The 26920-nt window shown below is 42.8% G+C and overlaps 1 protein-coding gene across 1 annotated transcript; it reads left to right on the forward strand.

The window, feature by feature from the left end:
• Positions 1–26920, forward strand: LOC310986097 (growth/differentiation factor 11-like; the record flags this gene model as incomplete). The annotated part of the gene is made up of 3 exons (XM_083971858.1): positions 1–514; positions 19204–19577; positions 26540–26920. The coding sequence occupies 3 exons, from the start codon at positions 1–3 to the stop codon at positions 26918–26920; spliced, it is 1269 nt and encodes a 422-aa protein (XP_083827984.1).

A 26920-nucleotide genomic window follows, 5' to 3' on the forward strand; every position in this document is an offset into this window, starting at 1 on the left:
ATGCCGAGGTACAACTTCTTACTGTGCTTGATGGTGCTCGTCTCCCTGGGACAGTCGGGGAGCGACGAGCCCAATCTGCTGCTGCTTCCTCCGGCCAGCGAGACGCCAGCGGACACTGACACGGCCGCTGCTGCTGCTGCTGTTAAAGCTGCTGCTGTTAATGCTGCTGCTGCTGCTCAATCTGCTGCTGCTGCGTCGCTGTCGCTGCTGGACGAGGACGCGGCTGCCGGCGGCGGCGGCGCCCACCACGAGTGCTCCGCCTGCGTGTGGAGGGAGCAGAGCAAAGTGCTGCGGCTGGAGACCATTAAGTCCCAGATCCTGAGCAAGCTGCGGCTGAAGCAGGCGCCCAACATCAGCCGCGAGGTGGTGAACCAGCTGCTGCCCAAGGCGCCGCCGCTGCAGCAGCTCCTCGACCACCACGACTTCCAGGGCGACGCGTCGTCCCAGGACGAGTTCATGGAGGAGGATGAGTACCACGCCACCACGGAGTCAGTCATCACCATGGCCTCTGAGCGTGAGTAGAGTAGCACCTAACTAACTAACTAACTAACTAACTAACCCCGTTTTACAACAACCCCAACAAATTATTATTGTCTCTCCACAAATGCGTCATGCGCGTAATTGCGGAGGAGAGGAGAGGAGAGGTGAGAGGAGAGAGGTTCAAGTGTCTCAGGCCTGTTGGAGTGACCTAACCTACTTTTTTGGGGTGAGATTTTGGGGGTTCACAATGTGTGAGTGAGTGGGTGAGTGTGTGAAAAAAAAGAGAGAGACAAATGGCTGTGGTCAGCTGTTCGCCACGGCTGTCAGAATTAGGGATTAACGTGTGGAGCTGATAAATCAATAATCAGCAGCGGCAACAAAGAACCGCGTCACTGTGACACAAGACAGAGAGACAGCTCCAATGTGTCCGGCTCAACTTTTGTTTTCATGCTTCTGCTGCTGCTGAGGATGATGATGGAGATGATGATGATGATGATGATGGAGACAGCTCCTCCAGCTCCTCCTGCTGCTGCTGCTGCTGCTGCTGTCATGTCATGTTCAAACTTTCCCTCTTTGGAGACGTGGCATCATGATGACATGACAGAGCCACTCTCTGAACGTCAAGTGCATTATTAATGATAATGCAGCATTTGGCAGCAACACGCTCGCAGTTTACGTCCTTGTTTTGCATAAAAAGCCTTAAATTTGCGGGGGAGTTATGATGATCACCTCACCCCCTCCTCCTCCTCCCTCCCTCCTCTCCCCTTTGCTCAGATTATTGGCCCCTGACAATTTGCTCTCGCCCTCCTCCTCCTCCTCCTCCTCTCACAGCCCCCCCCCCCTCCATAAATCCACAGATAAACCTCCAGCCCGGGCCCCTTGGAGACATTTTATAAAATTACTGTTGAACCCTGGCAGCTGTGCTCTATCGCTCTTTTATAGGAGGCTCTACCGGTTTCCCTGCTGTTCATCGCAGTGAGAAAAAGTGTGTCCAAAAAGCTGCTATTGTTCCCCCTCATGCAGCAGCAGCAGCAGCAGCAGCAGCACAAACCCCCCCACCCACCTCCTCCTCCTCCATCCACCCCATCCACCCCCTCGGCCGCACTTGCCTTTTAAATGCGAAGTTTATAGGCGCAGCTCGGGGTTTTCTCTCCCTCTCTCTCTCTCTCTCTCTCTCTCTCCCTCTCTCTCCTCCAGCACCACGAGCGAGCGAGTGGGGACACAAAGACAGAGAATCACTTAGTGTCGAGGGGAGTGTGTGACCTTTTTTCCTGGCGAATCGCGGGGTTCAACAACATTTACACACGTAATATATTCTGCACAAGGCGGATGAAACACACTCCAAATAATCAGCCCCCCCCTCCTCCTGAACAAAGATGCATGGTCCCTCCCTGTGCGCACGAGCCTGCTGCTGTGGCCTCATGTGTTGTAGTCTGACGTAATTAATCTCTCATTATCACACCAATCTATCTATCTATTTGTCAACAGTGTCATGCAAAAGTTTGGCCCCTGGTTTAAAATGTCTGTTAATGTGAACAGTTCATCAAATCAAATCAATTTATTTATAAAGCACATTTAAAAACAACCAAAGTTGACCAAAGTGCTGTACAGTTCAGTGAACACAAAATTACAAACAAAGTGCTGTACAAAATAGCCATGGCTGGGACAGCCAGAATGAAAAATGGCACACACTTGAGACCATCAGGGACATTTAAAGGCCTGGGAAAACAAAAGTGGAAGATGAAATGATCTCCAAAAGACATAAAGTTACACACGACACATTCAATTTACATTTGAAACTATTTATTTTCATGTTTTCCATGTGCAAAACGGCCAGAAAAGGAAAATGTCCCTCAGCAAAGGTCTTTGTAAACTATGACAGTGTGTAAATAGTAAATCTCTTGTCTGATACCTTGGTCAAAGTTCTCTGAGAGCTCGAGTCTCCTGGGTTTCCCATTCTTTTGCAGGCTGCTGCTTTGTTTCCCCTTTTCACTCTGAAACTGTAGAAAACTAAAATAATACACTGATATTGATTCAAATATTGAAAAAGAGTGTTTCATGTCATCTATCGATCCATCCTTCTATCTATCTATCTATCTATCTATCTATCTATCTATCTATCTATCTATCTATCTATCTATCTATCTATCTATCTATCTATCTATCTATCTATCTATCTATCTATCTATCTATCTATCTATCTATCTATCTATCTATCTATCTATCTATCTATCTATCATCTTGTAGTGTAATAATGTCGGTCAACACCTTCCTCACCTGTGTGTCCGTGTGGCATCGGGTGACACTTCAAACCTGCAGGTCGACTGAATCCTCCTCCTCTTCCTCCTTTAACCAAACCATCATTTTTTTTAAACAGCAGCTGCATCTATCTATCTATCTATCTATCTATCTATCTATCTATCTATCTATCTATCTATCTATCTATCTATCTATCTATCTATCTATCTATCTATCTATCTATCTATCTATCTTTTATCTATCTATCTATCTATCTATCTATCTATCTATCTATCTATCTATCTCCCTATCGATCTGCAGCTGCATCTATCTATCTATCTATCTATCTATCTATCTATCTATCTATCTATCTATCTATCTATCTATCTATCTATCTATCTATCTATCTATCTATCTATCTATCTATCTATCTATCTATCTGATGTGCAGATCAATGCTTTTACTCTCTTCTTGTAAATACAGTAGAATCGAGATGAAACTCACACATCTCAACTTCAAACTATATTTTCGAGTCTTTGCATCACATCGCCTGCAAACACACACATGCATGAAACACTGTGCCAACTGATGTGATACCTTAAAGACTAATTGCGTTCTGCTGCTGCTGCTGCTCTATCTGTCATGTTGCTGCTGCACTTCCTCTATCTCTTTATGTCAGCTGCACTTTTTTTTATCATCTGCTCCTCCTCCTCCCCCTCATTCTCCCCTCTCCACATCACATTCCTCCCCCGTTAGCCCCCTCTTCTCTTCTCTTCTCTTTTCCCTCTCCTTCCTCCTCTTTTCTCCGCCGGTACTCATGGTGGAAGAGTTGAGAGAATGAGTGCATCTCTCTTCTCTCTTCTCTCTGTTTTTTTTTTTTTTTTTGCCTGTGGCGCCTTAGTGATCCCACAGGATTAAAAGTGCCTTTTTCTGTCTCTCTGATAGAAGGAGGACTTCAAACACTATTCCCTGCGCACCTCGAACCCAATCACCCTTTCACGGTCGTGCACACTGCCTTTGATGGGCCATGTGGGTTCACACAGTACATACTGAACTGGACCCGTGCCAGAGTTGCTTCTTAGTATTCACTCAAGGTACGTGGGTGCCGCAGTGGGGGTTGAGAGGGTCCATGCTTCCTGGTCTCTAATTACTATGAAATTTCATGGAAAAGTACAGCTATTTATATCATAGTGCGGCACTTTATGTACTAAAACATCTCCCTCCATACGGCGCGTTGTGTAGGTAACCGCTCCGCTCGCTCTTACATGCATTGAAAAAAAAAGAGAGAGAGAAAAGGAAAAGGTGACTCGGTTTATGAGCAGTTTATCGGGGGTGTTTTCTAATGCAGCACTACTGACAACCAGCATCGATTTTCTCCTCCTCTTCTTCTTCTTTCTGTTCCTCTTTATCAACATATGTGTTTTTGCATTAACATAAAAAAAGGAGTTTGCACGTGTTGATGATTTATGTGCGTTAAGTGTCACCAGCTCTCATGCAAAGTGTGTATTTTGGAGCTTGGTTTGTTTGGCCTGAGGTGGGGTGAGGAGGTCTCCCATTTGTCACCTGTCCGAGACACCAAGACCAGACCTCGTCCTCCTTTCTCTCTGTCTGTCCCCCCTCTATGTGTGTGTGTGTGTGTGTGTGTTTTGATGCTGACACACTCTTTGTCTTCCAGAAACTCCAGTTGTTGTTCTTCTTTTTCATCTTTGGATTTTTGGAAAACTTTTATGTGTGTGCGAGATTGTCCAGTGAAAGAGAGGACGCAGCAGAGAGCAGCGTTGTCGTATTCATATTCGTAGCTTTTTATTCATTACATGTTTGCACGTTTGCAAAATTGCAAAACATGTGAGTGTGTTTAATCAGGGAGAAACACATCACCTGAGCTTTAGACACAAAGACGATCGCATGTGACTCTGTCCTCAAACGCCTCTCACTTTGTCAAACTGGTTCCTCCGTGTCGTCCGTCATGACTTTTTGTGCAGCGAACGCATCACAACGTGTCTGCTGCTGTTATTATGTAATCCAGTTAAAATGACGAGCACATTCAGGCTTACACAACTCTGCAGCGCATTAAAACCTAACACCCTGACACCCATCCATCTGTGTGTGCGTGTGTGTGAAGGTGCGGACCGCGGTGTGTACGGATTTCCAAGGATGCTCACACACAGTCACACACCCACCCACACACACACACACACACACACACACAGTCACACACACACTCCAGAGAAAAGTTCTCCTATTGACAAAAAGGGTCACAGAGTTCACAGCTATGTGATATATTGGAAGAGGAGACTATTAACCTCATCGGGTCTCTTTCTTTGGCAGCAAAGACGAACCGGTAGTAACTTGAACACTTATCCCCCACCACACACACACACACACACACGCTCACACACACTCATCCACTAACCACTCCCACAAAAAAACAAGTCTTTTATAGTGTTGACCCTATAAAAGGGTCATTTCCTGAAGGTGCAGGAACCATAAAAATTAAGAGGGAGAGCGCTAAAAGGACAGAGCAGCAGAAGCCGGACTGTCTTCAACTCGCTGGCCAGTGTTTGCTGCAAGTTGATGCCTATGTGAGGTTTTTATAGATTTATTTATTCCATGGAGGTCTCAGTTTGACGATGACACCTGTTCTCCCTGTGTAGTTGCTGGCATCAGTCGAGGGGGAAAGATAAACTTTGGGAGTTGAATTGTTTGGACGCCGCCTCGGGGGGAGTGACCGGTTTGTTTAAAAAGGAGTAAAAAGGAAAAAAAAAACTTTTAAGAAAGAAAAGGTCTGTAGGACCGTAGAAATTGCACAACATACTGTCAACTTTATGGCTAATAAAATTTCAAAGGGACCAAAGTCTATTAATACAGGGACAAAATTTCCCCGGAGCCTCAGGAATCTCACTCCTTCCCCTATTCCCACGCTCCCGTGTAGCAGCAGTCCCTGCAGCCGGTCCTTTCTGTTTGGCATTTGGGAATTTAATGCATGCTTCTTTTTTTTTTTATCTTGCAAGTTTGGAGAATGGACGCAAGAATCTCAGTTTTCAGTGCGATAATATGTTGTGTTGTTGTTGTAGAGTCGTATCCACTGCTGAGCTCTTCGTGGCTTCTTTCTTTAAAGGATTTGATCGAGTTAGGGTGCACGGCGGCTCGCGCTGCGGGTATGAAGGACGGGGGTGGAGGTGGAGGGAAGAAGGCAGCGAGTCCGCAGGGAGCAACAAGCAGCCCAGTCCTATCCTAAAGGGACAGAAATCATGGACGGGTTTTATAGGTACAATTAAAAAGACCTGAAACAGATGTTACGTTTCACTAATAAAGGAAATAATTACTTCGCACCAGTAATTAAGCCCTGTGTAGGGACATGAGTAAGGAGGAGGAGGAGGAGGAGGAGGAAAGAGGAGGAGGGATGGGGAGTGAAAAGATAAAATGGAGATCATTGAGGGGATTATTGTTGATGGATGCGTTGAGGCTTTTGTGTGGTCGTGTGCGAGGATCAGTGTGTACGGAAGAGTCCATTAAATCTAAGAGGCGTTTAAAGCAAAAGGAAATAGCTGCGTGGACATAATGTTGGATCCCAGGAGGAAACAGAGAGTGAGAGAGGCACAATTAACGGTGGATTAGCTCATGATTATCTACATGAAAATTTAATTAGCCTCTTCTTCTGCGGCGAAGGAGCCTCTCGCTGTGTTTATCTATCACCTGTGGTCGTGGTTGTGTTTGTGTTCGGCTCACACCCACATCACATCACATCACATCAAATCACCCCGGGAAGTTCATTAGGAAAATGCACAAGTTGAAGAAGTGATTTCTTCAGGGATGAGAGCTCAGAGTTTAAAGGGATAGTTCAACATTTTGGCAGATTGACCCATTGCCATAATCCCTATAGTCATAGCAGTAGGTTCGTTACCTTTAATTGTCGGTGTAAGCTATTTTTAAGAACGGCGGAGCAGAGCCGTGAGCTGCTCAGAGCTACGCTACGGGATTTCTTGGTTTCCCTCATCAAACTCATCAAATCCAACAACTCCAAAACGCTCTGGTGGACAAGTTGTGACCTGCACATTCACCACGCTATGAGATAATAACAGAACGTTACCAGACAGAGTTGTTTTAGAGGGAAATTCATGCAAAACCACTGATGCGCGTTGCCTTCAGGGGCAGTTTTTCGGCAAGCAGTCTCTGTATTTACCTCGCTCTCTCTCTTTACTCTGTCTGGTAACGTTGTGTTATTATCTCATAGCGTGGTGAATGTGCAGGTCACAACTTGTCCACCAGAGTGTTTTGGAGTTGTTGGATTGTGTATTTGATGAGTTTGATGAGGGAAACCAAGAAATCCCATGAGCCTCCGTAGCGTAGCTCTGAGCAGCTCGCCACTCTGCTCCACCGTTCCAAAAACAGCTTGCACCGACAAATAAAGGTAACGAACCTGCTCCTAACACTATAGGGATTATGGCAGTGGGCCAGTTTGCCAAAATGTTGAACTATCCTTTTAAATTCATATCATAACGTACAGAGACAGAGAGAGAGCGAGAGAGGAGCTCGTAAAGGGAGCGACAGATAGTTTCATGTTGCACCAGAAATTCGGTTTTAAAAGAAAAAGCTTCATGGAGGGAGGGGGGGAGGGAGGTTTGGCAGCGAGTGGCCACACTGACTTTTGTCTTTAGAGAAAACTCTTGGCTCCGGCTCTGACAGATTTGGGAGGCTGCAGGGAGTTTTTTCTTTTTTAGTAGCTGAGTGTTCGCAAACAGAAACAGAAACACTTCCAGAGAGAAATATTGCACATGTTTTGGGTATTTAAGGGGATTAAACTAATCAGAGGATGGTGTGTGTGTGTGTGTGTGTGTGTGTGTGTGTGTGTGCGTGTGTGTTGAAAGTGGTTTAAGGGCATGATTTAGATACAACACTGTGACCTGCTGCAGTTTGAGAGTGAGGCTGAACAACACATCAGACACGATTTGAGTAACAAGCATCAAATAAAATATGTGTAATAACGTTCTCAGGATCGTGAACAAACTGAGACTTGTTGAACAAACTAGTTGTTTTATCTGCTTTTAGAGCTGATTGTCACTATCTGATGATGTTTCACATGACAACGTTCAGACACAGCGTTAGATCGATGTGCGATGACGATATGACTCGCGATAAATAAGCAAATATTCAGGTGTGCGTTGCATATTAAAGAGGAAGTCTGCTCCATGTGTCCAATAGCTCCAGAGTCCGATCTCTTGTTTATGACAGATAAGACTACACAGATACGTATACACATGGTAACATGGTAACATGGTAGATGATGACTAACGTTGTCCACCGCTCCATGGATTGATTTCTGGCCTGAGAACGACTCGGTACGCTGCAGTACATACATCAGGCCTGTGGTGGCGCTGTAACACTGCTGTACTGTAACACAGGGAGGAAGAAGGGCTGTGTTTTCATAAATGATTTATGTATCTCTTTATTTATTTTCTATCATTATGTAAATATGTATGTTTGGGGAGACTGATTGTTAATTGACTAGTGGAGAAGGGGTCGGTTTAAATCAGCATATCCTTCATCCTACTCCTTTTCCGACATGTTGGGTTCACATTATTATTGCTGTTTTGACTATTCTCATTGGTTTTGTTCGTTTGTTTGTTTCTCAGACTACTTTCTTGTGTTACTCACACATGTTCGAAAAATTAAGCAAAGCAAAGCAAACTCCAAACATTATAAGTCGACTAAACACAAGAAGTCGTGCCAGAACAAGTATGACAATCGGTATTGGAGGGACACCCGCAGCCGCAGTCAGACAGATGATGAGAGGAGAGATTGGATTTACTTTATTTACTAATCTAATTGGTGATTTCCCAAATGCACAGGTTACTGACTCTCCCGTAAGTGAGTGTTGTGGTTTAATGACGAAGATAAACGTGGGCGTCATCTGCATAATTGCGCATAATGACGTCCGTTAACGTAGGAGGTTGTGGTGCTGCTGGGAAGCCAGTGAGGGATCACGTCCCTGTCAGGGATTGGTTCACTTGCTATACAGACCTGAGGCTACGAGGAAATATAATTTGATCACAGACAAATAATCTCACACACACACACAAACACAAATTGAATCTGTCATATTGATTATAACAGTTAACGAGCAGTGATGCCGGTAACGCGCTACTTAGTAACGCATTACTCTAATATGACCACTTTTTCAAGTAACAAGTAATCTAACGCGTTACTATCTCCAAACCAGTAATCAGATAAAAGTTATTTATCCAAGTCGCAGTGCGTTACTAGTTTTTGTCAATTTCCTTAGTAAAAAGATATAGGTTATTTCTGCTTTCTTCTTGCATCTCGGGGAATGACGCCCGTACGCAACAAGTCATGTTTACAGCATGAGGACAACTCACGTGTCAAGCAGCCAGCGACACAAATGTAAACAGCAATGAAAGGAGAAGAGAGATGTGCGTTTCTAGCTGGAAATACAGTCACTATTTTGAGTTTGTGTCAGCTAAAGACGACAATATTAAGATTCACACTCTGTGATGGCGAAAAAGTGTTATTGGGGATTTCCACCGGGTTCAGAGAGACGGGTTCAGAGAGATGCTGCTGGCACGCTGCGCGAGTGGCAGCGATCAGCTGCAGTGACCGCGGCGCTGAACAGTACAGAGATCATAACAAAATATACATAACAGCACAATTTCAAGTAACTTTACAGAGGCCCCACAACGTCAACATCAGTTGAAAGCCTGTCTAAAAAGATAGGTTTTAAGTTATTTTATGTTGAGCCGGCGCTGAATGTAACTAATTAAGTAACTTTCAATCTAACTTAGTTACTTTTAAAATCAAGTAATCAGTAAAGTAACTAAGTTACTTTTTAAAGGAGTAATCAGTAGTCAGATTACTTTTCAAGATAACTGTGGCAACACTGTTAAAGCAGAAGTAAGCGGAATATTTGTGTTAATATAAGTCTTAAATAGTTATATCTTCCTACGGCAATCACTTACATAGAGTGTTACACTGTGTGTGCAGCCAAGGGATGCGCGTGAATGTGGTGACGTAGGGACGAGGACCAATAGATCCATGGCGAGGGCGGGGGCTGCTAACTCCATCGGCTGACAAGAAGTTAGAAAAACGACCGGATCGCTTACTTCTGCTTTAACAAGTAACACAACAAAATAAGTGGCACTTCATCGGTCTGTATCTTAATTATATGGAATAATGTGAGTGTCATGTTTATTAGTTTGGTTTACTACTACTACTATTATGGATCCCCATTAGTCATTGCCTCAGCAGCGACTATTCTTCCTGGGGTCCAAAGTTACAATATATAATTTTAAATATATGCTCAATCTGAACATATATACACATATAAATATACAAATATTACATACATGGTCAAATAATGTGATCTATTGTGATGCTTTAATGCACCATCAGTGATTTTAATTTAAAAATTTAAAAATAAATGGGGCGTTGGCGTTCAGATGGTCTGTGGAGAGTCGGACGTCTTCCGGTTTGAATATGGCATAAAGTAGATCAATAATGAACTGTGACCAGTGTTTTTATAGTATGAGCTGTTGTCGGTCACTTGTAGCTCGTTAACAGTGTGGAGCTCCAGTTCTCTCTTCTAGTGTTTAATTTTTACAATGTGAGGAAAATCTGCGTTCGACAACAACTGTCAACAAAGTTAGCAAAGAAAAAAACTACAGCGTAAGAATCTGTATCATCTTCAATTGGATTTGTGATTCCTCTAATCACAGTGGATAAACTCTCCAACGTCAAAGGCTCATGGTGAAATGAGAAATGGCAACTAAAAGCATAAATATTAAATAAACAACATTACAGGATTGGCTGGACGTTTAGTCATTATCATTGTTTAAGGGATAGTTGTGCAATGACATTAATCATTTGCAGAAAATGAAGAGATGGTTGCACCAGATTTAGCTCACAGCTGATTTCCATCTCTAGTCCCAACATGTAACATTTAAAAATACACAGACCACAAACCACTATATAAGGGAAAGCACAGTTTCCACATCTATAAAGACCAAGTCAAGTGCAATGCATTTGAGAAAGGTGTAGCCTATCCTATAGATATAAAAGCTAAGTCATACATGATACAAGATACGAAAAAGTTCCTATTTCAAAAGATTTTAAAATAATTTCATAGATTAAATGATGATAAGAGTGCAGACAACTTTGGTTATATCCAGTAGCCATTGTTTTAAATTATAAGAGAAGTTTAAAACATTTAGTTCAGGCAGCTTGTTCCATTCTTCGATGTCTGTCCATGATTGCACACGTCAGCGCTTGTGTCTCTCTGCTCAAACTAAACCTACCACAGTTTGGTTTATTATAAAAACCCTCTGATACAGGTTTTTATTGATCCATTGATCCTTTTGAAACTAAACTTTTTTTGTATTTGCATCGTACAAACCAAATGATAAAGCACTGGTTTCTGTGTAACAGCGACGACCAACAAGTTAATGATGTCTGTAAACGTTGTCCTTTGATTATTGACATTTGATCAACAGATGAGTTGTATCCTCTAGCAGTAAACATGGATCGGGAGGTTGTTGTCTCATCAGTTTTCATCCGTCTCTTGTTGCCAGGTCAGGTAACTTTATTAATACAGTTGGAGCGCGTGAACATTTAAGGAAGACAAAACCAAGGAAACTTACAGTGAACGACACAGGACACAGACGTGGACAGAAATGAAGCTCATTCATCAGGGTTCAGAATCAGAAAATGCCATTGTAATATAACTGTGATCGTAAAGTTAAAAGTTCAAAAACAAACTCACAAAGTTCATATGTGAAGAGCATAATTGTACTTTGTTGTGATGTTTCTGTCCTTTTATTTACAGTGACAGTGACACTTCACTTCATCGGTCTCGAAGCAGCAGCAGCGTCTTTCTTTTGAGGTTTTAACTTGTGGCGGCGCAGTCAGGGTTGTTATACTTCACTAAAACTAAAACTAGCAGTGAAAGAATAATTTAGTAAACTGAAATAAAAACCAAAACTCCAATGATAAACTGCAGTAAATTAGCTTAGTTGTAGTTTTCTTGTCGATGTCTAAAGCTGCAGGAAGAAAACGCAGCCACAGCTCAATATGTGACGACTTGGAGTACGACCCACAGGTAGATAAGAGTGAATGGAACCTGATGAGGACTGATGGGAATATTATGGGATGGATGCAACTAAAAGGGAACAAGTTCATCTTCAGAGGTCTGACAGAGGCTTTCTCCTAAAACCTGAAAAACTACAACTAAGACTAAATAACTAAATTAACACTAGTTAATTCCTCTAAAACAAAAACCGCTTCATCACTTGTTGAACTAAACTAGAACTAAACTGAAATTAAAAAAAAGCGAAACTGAAAAACTAATGAAAATGTTAAAACTATAACAACGTTGTGCGTTGCAGCGTTGTCTGGTGACATTAACGTCTCGTATGTATGTGTGGATGCACACACACAAACACGGGCGCTGACACCCCAGCATGTCTCCCTGCTGTCCAGCTGTCCACCTTATTGCACTTCACTGCACGCTCTCTCTTTTCATCCCTGTGTCCCCCCGTCCTGCCGGCCGCACGTCCCCTTAGAATTATTATCTTGTTTTAAACATGTCTCCCTCTTTTTATCTCTTTTATCTTTCTTTTTTGTATCTTTGCATACAACATGACAGGGAGAACGGCCTCTTGCTCCCATGTTAAACAAATGGTTTCTCATGGAAGTGACAAATAAAACTGAATTGAATTGAATTGAATTGAAAACACACAGAACGAGCAGCAGCGAGCGAGTGTGTTTGCTGATGTCAGTCACTTTTTTTTTTTTTAGAGCTTGTGCGTGTTGTGTTGTGTGTTTATGTGCAAGTTGCATGTGCATGTTTCCGTGTGTGTGTGTGTGTGCGTGTGTGTGTGTGTGCTCAGTGAGCTAGAACAGGCAGCATTAGGAGGTGTCTTTTGTTGCTCCTGGGGGGCTACCATGCTCCGTCCTAATAGGAGTCTTGTGCCTGCCGTTGTCCCAGGGGAGGGCTTCTGAATGAGGGGGTCTAACTTCACACCCCCCCACCCCCCCTCCCTCCCTCTCTCCACACACACACACACCCCTTGCCCCCCCTCCCCTCCTCCTCCCCTCTTCCCCGGTCCGTCCCGAGCCCCGGCCTCTCCCCCAACACCCTCTCTCTCTCCCCTGGGGACTGGCCGAGAGACAAAGAGGGGAGTGGGGCTGGGGTGGGATGGGATGTTTGGGGTGGTGGTGGTGGTGGGGGGGCGAGGGGGGGGTGCACTGTGGCCCCTGTCTTATTAGAAGGGTCGTGAACGTGTCACGATGATTAATATGCCGAGGTGCGTGGGGATACCCCAGAGTCACATTTATTCACCGCGAGGCTCCGAACGCACACTCGCCACACCACAAAATGGCACATTTGCATTTCCCATTAAGAAAAGAAAATATAGATATATATGCAAATGAAACTCCTATCTAGGTTTATACCATTATGCATTATCCATTTGGACATTAACAATAGATGTCCATTCTCTCCCTCCAACCCCACCCCGCTCTGCTTTTTTTTTTTTTACGTGCTGCGTGCGTGTGTTTCACCTGGTCGGCATATGTTCCTGCACATGTACACAATGTGTTCTCTCTCACACACACAGGAGCACCTCTGCAGAGTTTGGATGAGAAAGTGAACTTTAATGAAACGTGATTAGGGCTGCAACTAACGATTATTTTCATTATCGATTAAACAATTAGTTGTTTAGTCAATAAAATGTTGAAAAATATCAATCAGTGTTTCCCAAACCACAAGATGACGTCCTCAAATGTCTTGTTTTGTCCACAAACCAAAGAGAGACTCAGTTTATTGTCATAAAGGAACAAAGAAACCAGAAATATTCACATTTAAGAAGCTGAAATCAGAGAATTTGGACTTTTTTTCTGCTGAAAAAAACTACTCAAACCGATTACTCAATTATCAAAATAGTTGACGATTCATTTAATAATTGATTATTGTTTGATTAATCAATTAATTGTTGCAGCTCTACTTTTTTTTTGTCTTTAAGCATGACACATGTGAATGTCAAGGTCTTTTTTTTTTTTAGAGCTGAAAACATCTGTGTGTGAGTGTTTTGTTTTGCTTTCGCAGCTTCTTATTATCTCATTGTGATTATTGATCAGAGGTTGTCATGGCAGTAAATGTAGTAGAAGTTGTTGTTAAACTTGCTGGTCGGAGCTGGAGGAGCTGCAGCTCAGAGATCAGAACAGTAGAAACCTCTACCAACGGATAAAACACTTTTTTTTTTAACCACGTCGTACCTACAGTACATAGGCTACTACAGCGTGTTTTTCGGCTTCGTCGCTGCGAACACATGTTACCTATTTTACTGCGTAACTACCTTAACTTCCCCTTCTCCATCTGTTTTCAACTGTTTTATTAAAAGCAACTTCAAAATGGCCCGTGGTCGTATTAAAACGGACAGATGGCATAGTGAATAAATCCTTATATTCTATATGTTTCCCTCCCTCTCCCTCTCTCTCTCTCTCGGTGCATGTATAGGAGGCTGTGGGCCGGCTCTGGGACTCTGGTACCCAGGGACTCGGCCAGATGTTTGATAGGCTCACCTGCAGGCCTGCTGCGTGCTGCTGCTGCTGGCAGTAAAATTCATGCGCTGCATATGCTGCAATTATACCGCAGGGAAATAAGCTGCTGTAATAATAATGAAGCAGGCTGGAAACATGAGGAGGAAAAGCAAAACAGACGGTTTCCCTCCTGCGTCCACTCCACACCTCACCTGGTTCTCACTTTGTTTTTCTTTTACTTTTTTTTTTACTGTATAGGAACTACAGTAGTTTCTCTCTCTCTCTCTCTCTCTCTTTGGCTCTTTTGCTCCAGTAGGTGGCGCCGCAGAGCCGAGCCAAGCTGAGCGTTAAATAAACAATGAGCCGTAATTAAGCAAACGGTTCAGGAAATTAAGCCGTAAAAACGCAGCCGTTGCAGTGAAGTTATGAGCTCTTTCAGCGTTAATGTGCGGTGGCAGCAGGAGCAAACGGCGGCCGTGGTGGAAGGATTAAATGTCCCATTGGTTTTCTGATCTTTACAAGCTAGCCTCGCTCCTTTTCTTTTCTTTTTTTTTTGTTTTATTCCTTGCACAAGCCGAGCGCTCTGCCAAAAAAATATGGGGTGTAATTAAGGCCTTCATCCTACCACGGTTCAGCCCCGCTTTCCTCGTGCACTTACAGGATCTATAAAGGCATAAATTGATTTTGCCCCCCCCCCACCACCCCTCCCTATCAATGCATTCATTGTTTAACATGACATAGCTCATATGTTGTGCATGTGTGTTTAATAAGCAGGGATCACGGTGCCCGCAGCTTCTCAGATTACTGCTCCTCAAGACCAGCAGGCCTCTGGAAACTGAACCAGCTCAGCTCTTGTGTGTTAACGTCGACTTGTTTCCCACCGTTTTTTTGTTTTTTGTTGTTGTATTTTCTTCTTCTAAGAACTCAACAAAACAAAAGCAACGAAACATATTCTTGCAAAGGATGAACTTCCCCGGCGTCGACACAGATTCAAAACAACAACAAAACAAAAGTAGTAATCACAAGTAAACCCCAAGCAAACTGCAGAATCATTCATTCCCAAGTTTTTGTGCTGATGAGCTGAACACAACACCAAACCAACGTTAATTGCTGTGACCCCAGCAACCCACCAAAAAGGAACATTGACATATTGTTTGTCCAGCGTGAGACACTGTATAATTTACACTCGCTAATGACTGTCCCTGGAAAATACAGGCTGAAGGACCACGTCTGTCCCCGGCTTGGCCCTTATTCAACGCTCAGCCCTGTGGACTCTTCTAATGGATAGTCCATCTGTACCTCGCTGAATTCATATCCCTCAATGCATGACCATAATTCAATTACAACACTTGTTTAGTGTAAAAAAAGAAAGAAAAAAAAGATAAAAGTGCAGTGCAATGCAGCAGTGTTCTTCCTCCTTTTGATAAACAGTCCCACTATTGGCTGCAGAGTCTCCACCCTAATCAAAACAAAAACAAAAACTGTGGCTGTTGTGTCGCACAGATTTCAGAAATGATTCTCTGTGTTTTTTGTTTTTTGTTTTTTAACAAAAAAAAAGGCGTTGTGTTGTGAAGAAAGACATATTACCATTGCCATAAGGTCGACCTTGACCTTCAAACTCAATCTGGCTATTAGGGGGCTGCCCCCCCACCCCCTGCCCCCACCCCAGCACCCCTGAGATGTAAAGAGGCTGACGGTTTTGACCCCTGATCCCATTTCTTAACTAGGCTGAGGTGCCAAATAACCTTTTGACCCAGGAAGCATTTGCAGGTTGCCTGAGTAACCTCAGATTTAGCAGTGATTGACAGGTCCATGCGTTTTGTGTGCGTGTGTGTGTGTGTGTGTGTTTCTTCTCTTATTTATTTATTTTTTAAAGGTAAAACTCCTCCTCTCTTGGAGATAAATAACAGATGGCAGTTTATTTACTCAAAAAAAAAAAAAAAAAAAACCTGGAGAGAGAGAGAGAGAAAATAGGCAGATTGAATATCCCATTGTACTCCCATTGTTGGAGTGAAATGATTATGCCAGATAGATGCAGAATAAATTTCCCTTAATAAATGAACGCTTTACATGGAAATGAATGTATGAATGCAATGGATGGATGTCATTATATCAGATGGAGGTCTATGTAAATGAACCATGTGCAGATCTGACATGTGGTGCAAATCACAGGAACACCAGAGCCGAGGATCATGACAGGAATAAATCTGCCTATTTTAGGAGGAGACGCCTTGTGTTCTCTCTTTGACATTACCCATAATCCACAAAATCCCAAATATATTTGCGAAAAGGGGAGAGAGCTACTTAAAAAAGAAAAAAAAAAGAAGAAAAAAACTTGTTATGTTTTAATTTTGCTAGTTGTGAAGTGTGGAGCTGAAACCATTTCATTACAGCTGACCCAGGGGAATCTAAGGTTACCATCTGGCCACTGGCCACCATTACTGATTCTTGTTTTAATATGCAAATGTATCTGTTTTCAAACCTCGATGTAATCACAAATGTAACCGGACTGAAAGGAAAGGACCGTGTGCACATGTGATAAACAGACACACAGACAGAGAGAGACAGACAGGAGCAGTCAAGTGTGTAAGAATAAGGAAATCCTTTATTTTATCTGGGTTTGGATTATATTTTCTTTTCTGGACTCAAACTAGAGGAAGATATAAACTCTTTAAAGAGGAACTCTGCAGGATTTCCAGCTCCAGAGTCCTAGTTCTGGTTAAATCAATGACTTGTAACTAGTCATTAGTCCCACTAGTCCCAGCTCCCGTCTCTGCGGCACCGCTACACAAACAACGCGCTAACCCGTAACCCCTAATCTCTTGTTTATAACAGATAAGACTACACAGATATTACATGGTAACATGGTAGATGATAAATAACGTTATCCACCGCTCCATGGATTGATTTCTCACCGGCTTTGTTGAAAAACAAATGCACATGGAGGAGAGGAGGGTTAGAGACCAGACTTCATCTTTAAAAAACTCTCATTGATGTTTTGAAACTTGGATTTGCTTTTTGAAAACAATCAGAGCTGCAAACTTAAACCTTAATCCACGTGTTTCTTCTCTCTCTCTCTCTCTCTCTCTCTCTCTCCCTCTGTTGCGGAGCCTTCAGCTTTATGACCACTGTGCAAAAAACACACATGCACACACATCGTTCCTGTGAAATTTGCTGAGTCCAGGGGAAAAAAAAGAAAAGAAAAATGCAGCTGTGCTCCGCTCTGCACCTCCTGAGGACTCGCAGCAGCGTTCGCAACCAGATCGCTGCCTTTTGACTTTACCCTTCTGCACAAATCAGTTCATCATCATCATCATCATCATCATCATCGGTGCAGGATGTAGTCGTGCTTTAGAGGACAAACTTTGCTTTTAACGTTTTAAACACAAGACCTTCTCCCAAATATTTCCTTTTTTAGAAGAATATTGGCCTTTTATCTTCAAAGACCTGGCTGCTTGGCTCCACTACAGACGATCCTAACCCTGTCAGTTATTATTTACCAGCATATAATATTTGTTTTGTTCCCCTCAGCATTTTTCTGTTTGGTATTTGTGTGTTTTTACTTAAATTCATAGTTTATTTCTGAACACATCCCTCCAGGCTGCAGCTGCTGGGAGATCAAACGTTGCCGTCAGCCTCCTCTGATGCACAGGAAGTGATGCGCTGTGTGTCAGTAGGAGCTGGTAGGAGCGGCGGTTTGTTTGGAGTCAGTCATGCAGCTGTCGCCACCATGACTCGACAGAAACAGAAACAGAACCAGAACCAGAGCAGAGCAGAGTAGAGCAGCACCTGCACAATCACTGGTGTGAACAACAAAGTAGCTGTGACCAGGGTTTCCACAGGGTCCTTAAGAAGCCTTAAAAAGTCTTAAATTCATCAAAGTATTGTGCTCAAGTCTTAAATAATTTTAGACAGGTCTTTATTTCCTTATGCCCATCAATAACGCTGCCTCAAACGCTCCCGCGACACTTCATTGTGCTTTATTGAATATATTTTCAACTACAAACGCGCGACTTATACTGTATATTGCAGCCAGTTTACTCTGCAAGTAATTTAGTGACTCTGCATTTCTTTTGTACGTTTTTTGTTTGTCATGATATAGGTCTTACATTTCATCCATAATGGTCTTAAAAAGGTCTTAAATATGAGTTGGTAAAACCTGCAGAAACCCTGTGTGCATGTTGTTGTTGGGTTTTTTTTTTTTGTTTCAGAAGCTCCCAGTTTGAAGCAGAGGTGTTTATTTATTTATTTATTTTATTTACTTTTTATTCTTTTTCTTTTACATACACATATGTGCCAGCTAGGAACAAAACATACAACATAACATAACATCACATGACGAGGGGAGGATTTGGCCATCAAAGGGATAGTTGAACATTTTGGCAAATCAGCCCATTGCCATAATCCCTATAGTCATAGCAGTAGGTTCGTTACCTGTAATTGTTGGTGCAAGCTATTTTTAGAACGGCGGAGCAGAGCCGTGAGCTGCTCAGAGCTACGCTACGGAGGCTCATGGGATTTCTTGGTTTCCCTCATCAAACTCATCAAATACACAATCCAACAACTCCACAACGCTCTGGTGGACAAGTTGTGACCTGCACATTCACCACGCTATGAGATAATAACACAACGTTACCACACAGAGTTGTTTTAGAGGGAAATTCATGCAAAACCACTGATGCGTGTTGCCTTCAGGGACAGTTTTTCATCAAGCAGTCTCTGCATTTCCCTCTAAAACAACTCTGTCTCTAATGTTACATGATTATCTCATAGCGTGGTGAATGTGCAGGTCACAACTTGTCCACCAGAGCGTTGTGGAGTAGTTGGATTGTTATTATTATATATATTGGAAGCAGAGATGGTTGTAATGCTGCAGGATAATGATGTCTGAATGGAGTTGAATCATCATAACGGTGACCTGTGCTTCCTCCGCAGCCGAGCCGCTGGTGCAGGTGAACGGGAAGCCGAGCTGCTGCTTCTTCAAGTTCAGCCCCAAGCTGATGTTCACCAAGGTGCTGAAGGCCCAGCTGTGGGTGTACCTGCGGCCGCTGCAGCAGACCTCCACCGTCTACCTGCAGATCCTGCGGCTGAAGCCCGTCACGGAGCAGGGCAGCCGCCACATCCGCATCCGCTCCCTGAAGATAGAGCTCAACTCCCGGGTGGGCCACTGGCAGAGCATTGACTTTAAGCACGTGCTGCAGAACTGGTTCAAGCAGCCGCACACCAACTGGGGCATCGACATCAACGCCTTCGACGAGAGCGGCAACGACCTGGCCGTTACCTCGCTGCGACCCGGGGAGGAGGGGCTGGTAAGGACCCTCAGACCTGTCCTTGGGGAGCGGGGGGGGGGGGGGGGGGGGGGGGTAATCACTTCCATCACAGCTCACACTCATGCAAATGCAAGTTTATATTTATGTCAAGAGAGAGCAGTTAAAGTCCTGTGAGTGGACAAAAACAACTAGATTTGAAAGAAAACGTGGATCTTTATTGAACTAAAAATACGTTAAAGAGATAGTTCACTCAAAATTGAAATTTCACTCATTATCTTCTCACCCTCATGTGGACTAAGGGCTGGGAGAAGTTTCAGAGTCCTCCGTGGCTTCTCTGAGTTACAGGGGGTCTCGGCGTAGCAGTGCATGTCCATATGACGGTTGCAGATGGATACCACTTTTCTTCGTAACAAAAAGACACACCAAAAAACAAGTGCAATTTGAATTTTGGGTGAACTATTCTTTTAACACGGAAGAATTCATTCTTCCTGCACCTAATTCTCCACTGTGCATCATCTACAATGTTTGACTTTCCTCCTTTATGTTATATGTGATTTACACCCAAGTATCAACGTCAAACCTGCAGAAGAAACGTGATCAGCAGCTGCAGAACAAACTCAGAGTGCATGAGATATGGGCCCAGTGCATCACAAAACATCAACATACTGCAACACAGTGTTGATGTAAACAGTTATATCAGAGAGTAGAGTAGAGTAGAGTAGAGTAGAGTAAAACTTTATTCATTCAGATGTCAGAGAGCTCATCACAAAAGACAGATAACAACAGCCACACTTTCAAGTTCATCCAAATGAGCAACAACCTAACACAGAATAAAGACAGCACAGGGACATACCATAAAATAAGTTAAAATAAATTAAAGCGCAGATGCAAAGTTTAAAATGAAATATAATTAATCTAAAATCATGCATGTGCAAGTGGATGCAGATGACTGTGCAATGAGCCCTGTAAAAAATAAAAGCCCAAGCAGCACTTTAATATATTATACAGTACATGTTTTATCTCCACAAAGAAGTTTGACATGTAAGAGGAAGAGTTTTTTATTCTGTGGATGAGTTTGTATTTCAGTGACCAAATTGATTAAAAAAGAGACAACATGAACTAAATAGGTAGTTTAATATAAATATCACATTTAGACTGAAACAACTTTAAGTTTTAATCACTTTATACAGAGGAAACACAGCTGCTCTGTTTGGGATCAGAGCAGATCACTTGTTCACATGTAGAAATGTTAAAATCTGGAATTATTGTGCATCGTAATGTTTCTTTGTGGCTCACAGAGGAATTCATAACAACATTAATATGAAACCAAAGGCTGAAGGTTTAAAGGTTTTCACCTCGGCCTATCTTCTTTCTTTCTTTCTTTCTTTCTTTTTAAACGTACACAACTCATATGAGAAGACTTGCCCTTGACCCACATATTTGCTTAGATTCTTGTTTGTTTTGTTTAGTTTTTAAATGCTGAAGCCCCATGTTCACCGACGGACCCCAAACAAATGAGTTCAAACTTCATGCGACCGACAGTTACATATACAACCGATGACTCTGAATTATGTAGGCCAGTCATCCCAGTTAAGCAACACCAAATATTTACCAAGTGGTCATTTGGGTCAAATCTTCATAACACATATCAGAGGTCAGCTCTGGTGTCTCGGCCAATAAACCGCTGCCCTTCGAGCACGCAGCGTGCACAGTGTGCAATATTATTCTTGAGCGGGGGGAAAAAAAGGGAAAAGATCAAAAACACAGGCAAGTGTACGAAAATAAAACAAAACACAACAAGCAAAGAAGGAGTGCAACTCTCCTCTCCCTGATCCTCTGGGTCTTCTTTTCTCTTCTTTTTTTCCTGTAACAAAAAGCCCTAAAGGCCGAAGTGACACGGTTTCACCCCGACGGCCTTTCAGCTTATTTCCTCTTTTGAATGCGTCACCAAAAAAAAAAAAAAAAAAAACTGTGCTGGAGCGCAGCTGGAATCGCCGTGGGGAGAGGAAGGCTTTGTAAAACAAACATGATGGAGTAAAATATTTGATCCGCTCGCTTTGCCTCCTAAAGGTCAAGGTTATGTGAGGCTGCAGATGACCTCTGGGGGTCACGGAGCGAAGCAGCGTTTTACAGGCCGTTATAAAAAAAGACCAGAGGCTGAGTCTCTGCTCGTACTTTAAAAAAAAAAAAAACATCACTGTGCACGGAGTCGATGCTGAATCTGAACAGAACAGAACTGTTACCAATAAACCTCTTTAACGTGTAAACTGAGAAACTCTTGGCTTGAATAGAAACCAGTAGAAAAATGGTGATGCTCCAATGTGCACATGATGCACAGTGTTGTGTCTGTTGATGTGAACAGTTCATCAAGTGGAAGATGAAATGATCTCCAAAAGACATACAGTTACAGATGACACATTCCCTTTACATTTTAAACTATATCATTATTTGAATATATATACACTATCCCAGTGTGTAAATAGTAAATATCTTGTCTGATACCTTGGTCAAAGTTCTCTGAGAGCTCAAGTCTCCTGGGTTTCCCATTCTTTTGCAGGCTGCTGCTTTGTTTCCCTTTTTCACTCTGAAACTGTAGAAAACTAAAATAATACACTGATATTGATCAAAATGTTGAAAAAAGAGTGTTTCATGTTTAACTTTATGTCTTTTGGAGATCATTTCATCTTCCATTGGATGAACTGTTCACATAACGCACATTTCAAACCGGACACTGTAGTTGCATTTAAATGAATGTGGAGAAGTGAAAACACCTGAAAACAGCAGGCTGAGTTTGTTTTGATCAGTGGTTTTAAAGAATTAGTGAATGTATTTTTTAAAAGAGTTTCCTCCGTACTGAAGGTTTTTATTTAAAGCCTCTGTGTTTACATTTTCATCACTTAGAGATCTCTCTCTCTCTCTCTCTCTCTCTCTCTCTCTCTCTCTCTGTTGAAGTGGACTCGGTCTCTTGGCGCTGCCTCAATCCTGGATAATCCAAAGACAAGCAGCGTAGTGGTGTGTGTGTGTGTGTGTGTGTGTGTGTGTGTGTGTGTGTGTGTGTGTTTGTGCGTGTGTGTGTGTGTGTGTGTGTGTGTGGAGCAGAGCCAAGACTTCAGTATATACACAATCACCTGTCAATCAAAGCAGTACGGCTTCAGTTATGCATGAAGGGAAATGAGCTCAAGAGACTGAAACAGGCTGTAAAGTTAAAGTTGAACATTTCTTTCTTTTTTTCTTTTTTTCTTAACTTTTTCACAATGGTAACATGACAAATCAATTTCCCTTCATATAGATTTTTTTCCCTTTTTTACAGCTGCACATGATCTTAACACTTATAATCAATAGTTGTGTAATAAAGCAGTACGATAAAATAATAATAAATTGAACATAAGATCAATTACACAGATTTAAAGTGAGAAAAAATAAAGAAAGATGAATAATTGAATATAAATTTGATAATTTCTGAGTGGCCGTCAGAGGAATTGCATTTTTGTTGTTGTAATTGTTGTTGTTGACTTGATTTTTCTGTCGTTTGACGTGCTGTCGGCCTGAATGTCCATCGAGGAGCAGCAGCATGTGAAAAGACTTGAACCTTGGGTAACACTTTATAATAAGTACACACTATTAAGCATTAGTTAAGCTTTAATAAATACTGAATTCTTCATACTCATTAGTATGTAGTTTATAAACAGTTTAACTCATCATTGATAAGCACTAACTATTTATAAACTACATACTAATGAGTATTCATGTGTTATAAATGAAGAATTTAGTATTTATTAATGCTTAACTAATGCTTAATAGTGTGGACTTATTATAAGGTGTTACCGAACCCTGTGATTGTTATCAACGTCATAGAGACTGAAAAGAGAAACGATGCATAGTTGCTCTTCTGAAACAAGTTCATTCGCAGGTTCAGTGACAAACGTTAGATGAGTGAGTTACAGTCAGTGGCCAGTGGATTGTGTTTGTTACGTGGGTAGAGAAAAACTTTCAGTTTGACCTTCTCCAGAGCAGAGCCGACTTTCTGCTCGTAGCAAACATAAACACACAGTATATGATGCATCATGTGTTGTCAACATTTAGAGTTTACATATTTAACACTGAGGAACTAACTAAACATACAGAGTTTATATATTTAAAGGGACAACGAGGAGTTTATATTTGGTTATTTAAAAGTCTCACGTTAATGTGGATGAATCTACATTACCCACAGTGGTGGTCGAACCGACCAGCGTTTTTTACTTTCGCTTTCGCGGCGAGTTATGAGAATAACGCAGCTGAATCTCCGTTTATGGTCGGAACTACAACGGTATGTGATCATCTTCCAACCTCTGACTTTAATTCTTGATGAATGAAAACATGAGTCTGTCTTGCGCCGGTCAAAGAATTTCACGGTGCGCGGAGGCTCATAAATGTAGTGTGGAAACACTTCGCTTTTCCAAAACTCCTCGTTGTCCCTATAATATTTAGTCCCTTGTCTCCAGCTCCAGAGTCCTAGTTCTGGTTAAATCAATGACTTGTAGCTAGTTCCAGGGAGAATAAGATAAGACTACACAGATATACACATGGTAACATGGTAGATGATAAATAACCTTATCCACCGCTCCACATGCACATGGAGAGAGACCAGACCTGGAGAGTTCAGGTTTAGAGAAACTTGGATTTGCTTTTTGAAAACAATCGGAGCTGCAAACTTAATCCTCAATCCACGAGTTTCTTCTCTTTCTCTCTCTCTCTCTCTGTTGTGGAGCCTCTTTCTTAATGACCACTGTGCAAAAAACACGTTTGTTAGTACCAGCTCCCCTGAAGTTCACTAATGGACCTGTCATGTCTTGTTTGTTTAATTTGTGTAAAAGCATAAATATAAAAAAGGTGATTATCCGAATTATTACGCGATGCATCACTTAAAGCAGAAGTGAGTGATATATTTGTGTTAATATAAGTCTTAAATAGTTATATCTTCCGACAGCAATCACTTACATAGAGTGTTTGGACTGAAACACGGGTCTCTCAGTCACTCTGCTCTGCTCTGAGCCGAGGAGAAAACATTTATCGTATCCTACAGTTTTTATCCAATGAGGAGAGAGAACGGCATGCAGGGCTGTGTGTGCAGCCAAGGAACGCCGTGAATGTGGTGACGTAGCGACGAGGACTGTTATGGTGCGTTCAAGGAAACTCGTATTTTTCCGACCGTGAAGTGGTACCAGTTCGATCTGGTACGAGTTCACCGGTCGGAAGTTACGAGTGGCCGTTATAGTGACTTTCACCGGTAAAACAGGTCGGAAAAACACGAGTGGGTTGCCTGGAACGCTACAAAGTCGTAAGTTGTGACTTGAAGCTGTAATTTACGATTTCAAAAGCCTGCCTGGAACGCAGCATTAGCGAAAACGACCGGATCACTCACTTCTGCTTTAAATGCAAAAAAATGTTTACAGATGGGTTAGATTACAGTTTTTATGCTATGCTTAGATATTTACTTGTTAGCCTCAGTGCACGAAAACATGACACTGGTGAATGTTGTGATTGTGTTTTCAGTGTGAATCGTTATTTCTGTTTCATTTTCATTCATAAAAACAACATAAAAACATAAAGTTGGTGACGATGTAATGTTTGTTGGTTCTTGCACCAAACAAACATGATTAGAATATGAGCAACACAACACAACACAACACTTATGGTGCTGCTGACAATGCGAAACAATGTTGTGACACAAGAAGAAACTGCAGCTACATCATTCAGACATAATGCAATTTCAGTCACGTTGTAATTCATGTTGCAGCTGTAGTTTGCATAGAAACATAAGACTGGAATCAAAACTCACACATGCATTTAGCTAAATGTGAAGTTTTCTAGTGAAGTCATCCATTAAACCTCATGACGGAAATGCACTGGTTGTTGCACCGAAATGCACTGGTTGTTGCACCGAAATGCACTGGTTGTTGCACCGAAATGCACTGGTTGTTGTTGCAGTAAAATGCACTGGTTGTTGTTGCAGTAAATTGCACTGGTTGTTGCACCGAAATGCGCTGGTTGTTGCACCAAAATGCACTGGTTGTTGCACCAAAATGCACTGGTTGCACCAAAATGCACTGGTTGTTGCACCAAAATGCGCTGGTTGTTGTAGCACCGAAATGCACTGGTTGTTGCACCGAAATGCGCTGGTGGTTGTTGCACCGAAATGCGCTGGTTGTTGCACCGAAATGCATTGGTTGTTGCACCAAAATGCACTGGTTGTTGCACTGAAATGCACTGGTTGTTGCACCGAAATGCACTGGTTGTTGCACCGAAATGCACTGGTTGTTGTTGAACCGAAATGCACTGGTTGTTGTTGCACTGAAATGCGCTGGTTGTTGCACCGAAATGCGCTGGTTGTTGCACCAAAATGCACTGGTTGTTGCACCGAAATGCGCTGGTTGTTGCATCGAAATGCGCTGGTTGTTGCACCGAAATGCACTGGTTGTTGTTGCACCGAAATGCACTAGTTGTTGTTGCACCGAAATGCACTGGTTGTTGCACCGAAATGCGCTGGTTGTTGCACCGAAATGCATTGGTTGTTGTTGCACCGAAATGCACTGGTTGTTGCACCAAAATGCACTGAAAACACCAGTTGTTTCTGTGTGAAACATCCATCACCCGTCACTCGTTGTGTTTCCTGTGACTGATCTCTGTCACGTTGTAATTCATGTTGCAGCTGTAGTTTGCATAGAAACATAAGACTGGAATCAAAACATACATATGCATTTAGCTAAATGTGAAGTTTTCTAGTGAACACATTCATTAAACCTCATGACGGAAATGCACTGGTTGTTGCACTGAAAACACCGGTTGTTTCTGTGTGAAACATCCATCGCCCGTCACTCGTTGTGTTTCCTGTGACTGATCTCTGCTCCTCGTCGTTACAGTTGTTCCCTTATAACCACCTCTCTCTGTCCTCTCCCTCCTCCTCCTCCTCCTCCTCCCTCCCTCCCTCTCCCCCCTCTCCTCCTCCCCCTGATCCCCAGCAGCCGTTCCTGGAAGTGAAGGTTCTCGAGACGACCAAGCGCTCTCGGAGGAACCTGGGCCTGGACTGCGACGAGCACTCGACCGAGTCGCGCTGCTGCCGCTACCCGCTCACCGTGGACTTCGAGGCCTTCGGCTGGGACTGGATCATCGCGCCCAAGCGCTACAAGGCCAACTACTGCTCCGGCCAGTGCGAGTACATGTTCATGCAGAAGTACCCGCACACCCACCTGGTGCAGCACGCCAACCCCCGGGGCTCGGCCGGGCCCTGCTGCACCCCCACCAAGATGTCGCCCATCAACATGCTCTACTTCAATGACAAGCAGCAGATCATCCACGGCAAGATCCCCGGGATGGTGGTGGACAGATGTGGCTGCTCTTAG

Source organism: Trachurus trachurus, assembly GCF_905171665.1.
Source record: "Trachurus trachurus genome assembly, chromosome: 5".
In the NCBI taxonomy this organism is placed as follows: domain Eukaryota; kingdom Metazoa; phylum Chordata; class Actinopteri; order Carangiformes; family Carangidae; genus Trachurus; species Trachurus trachurus.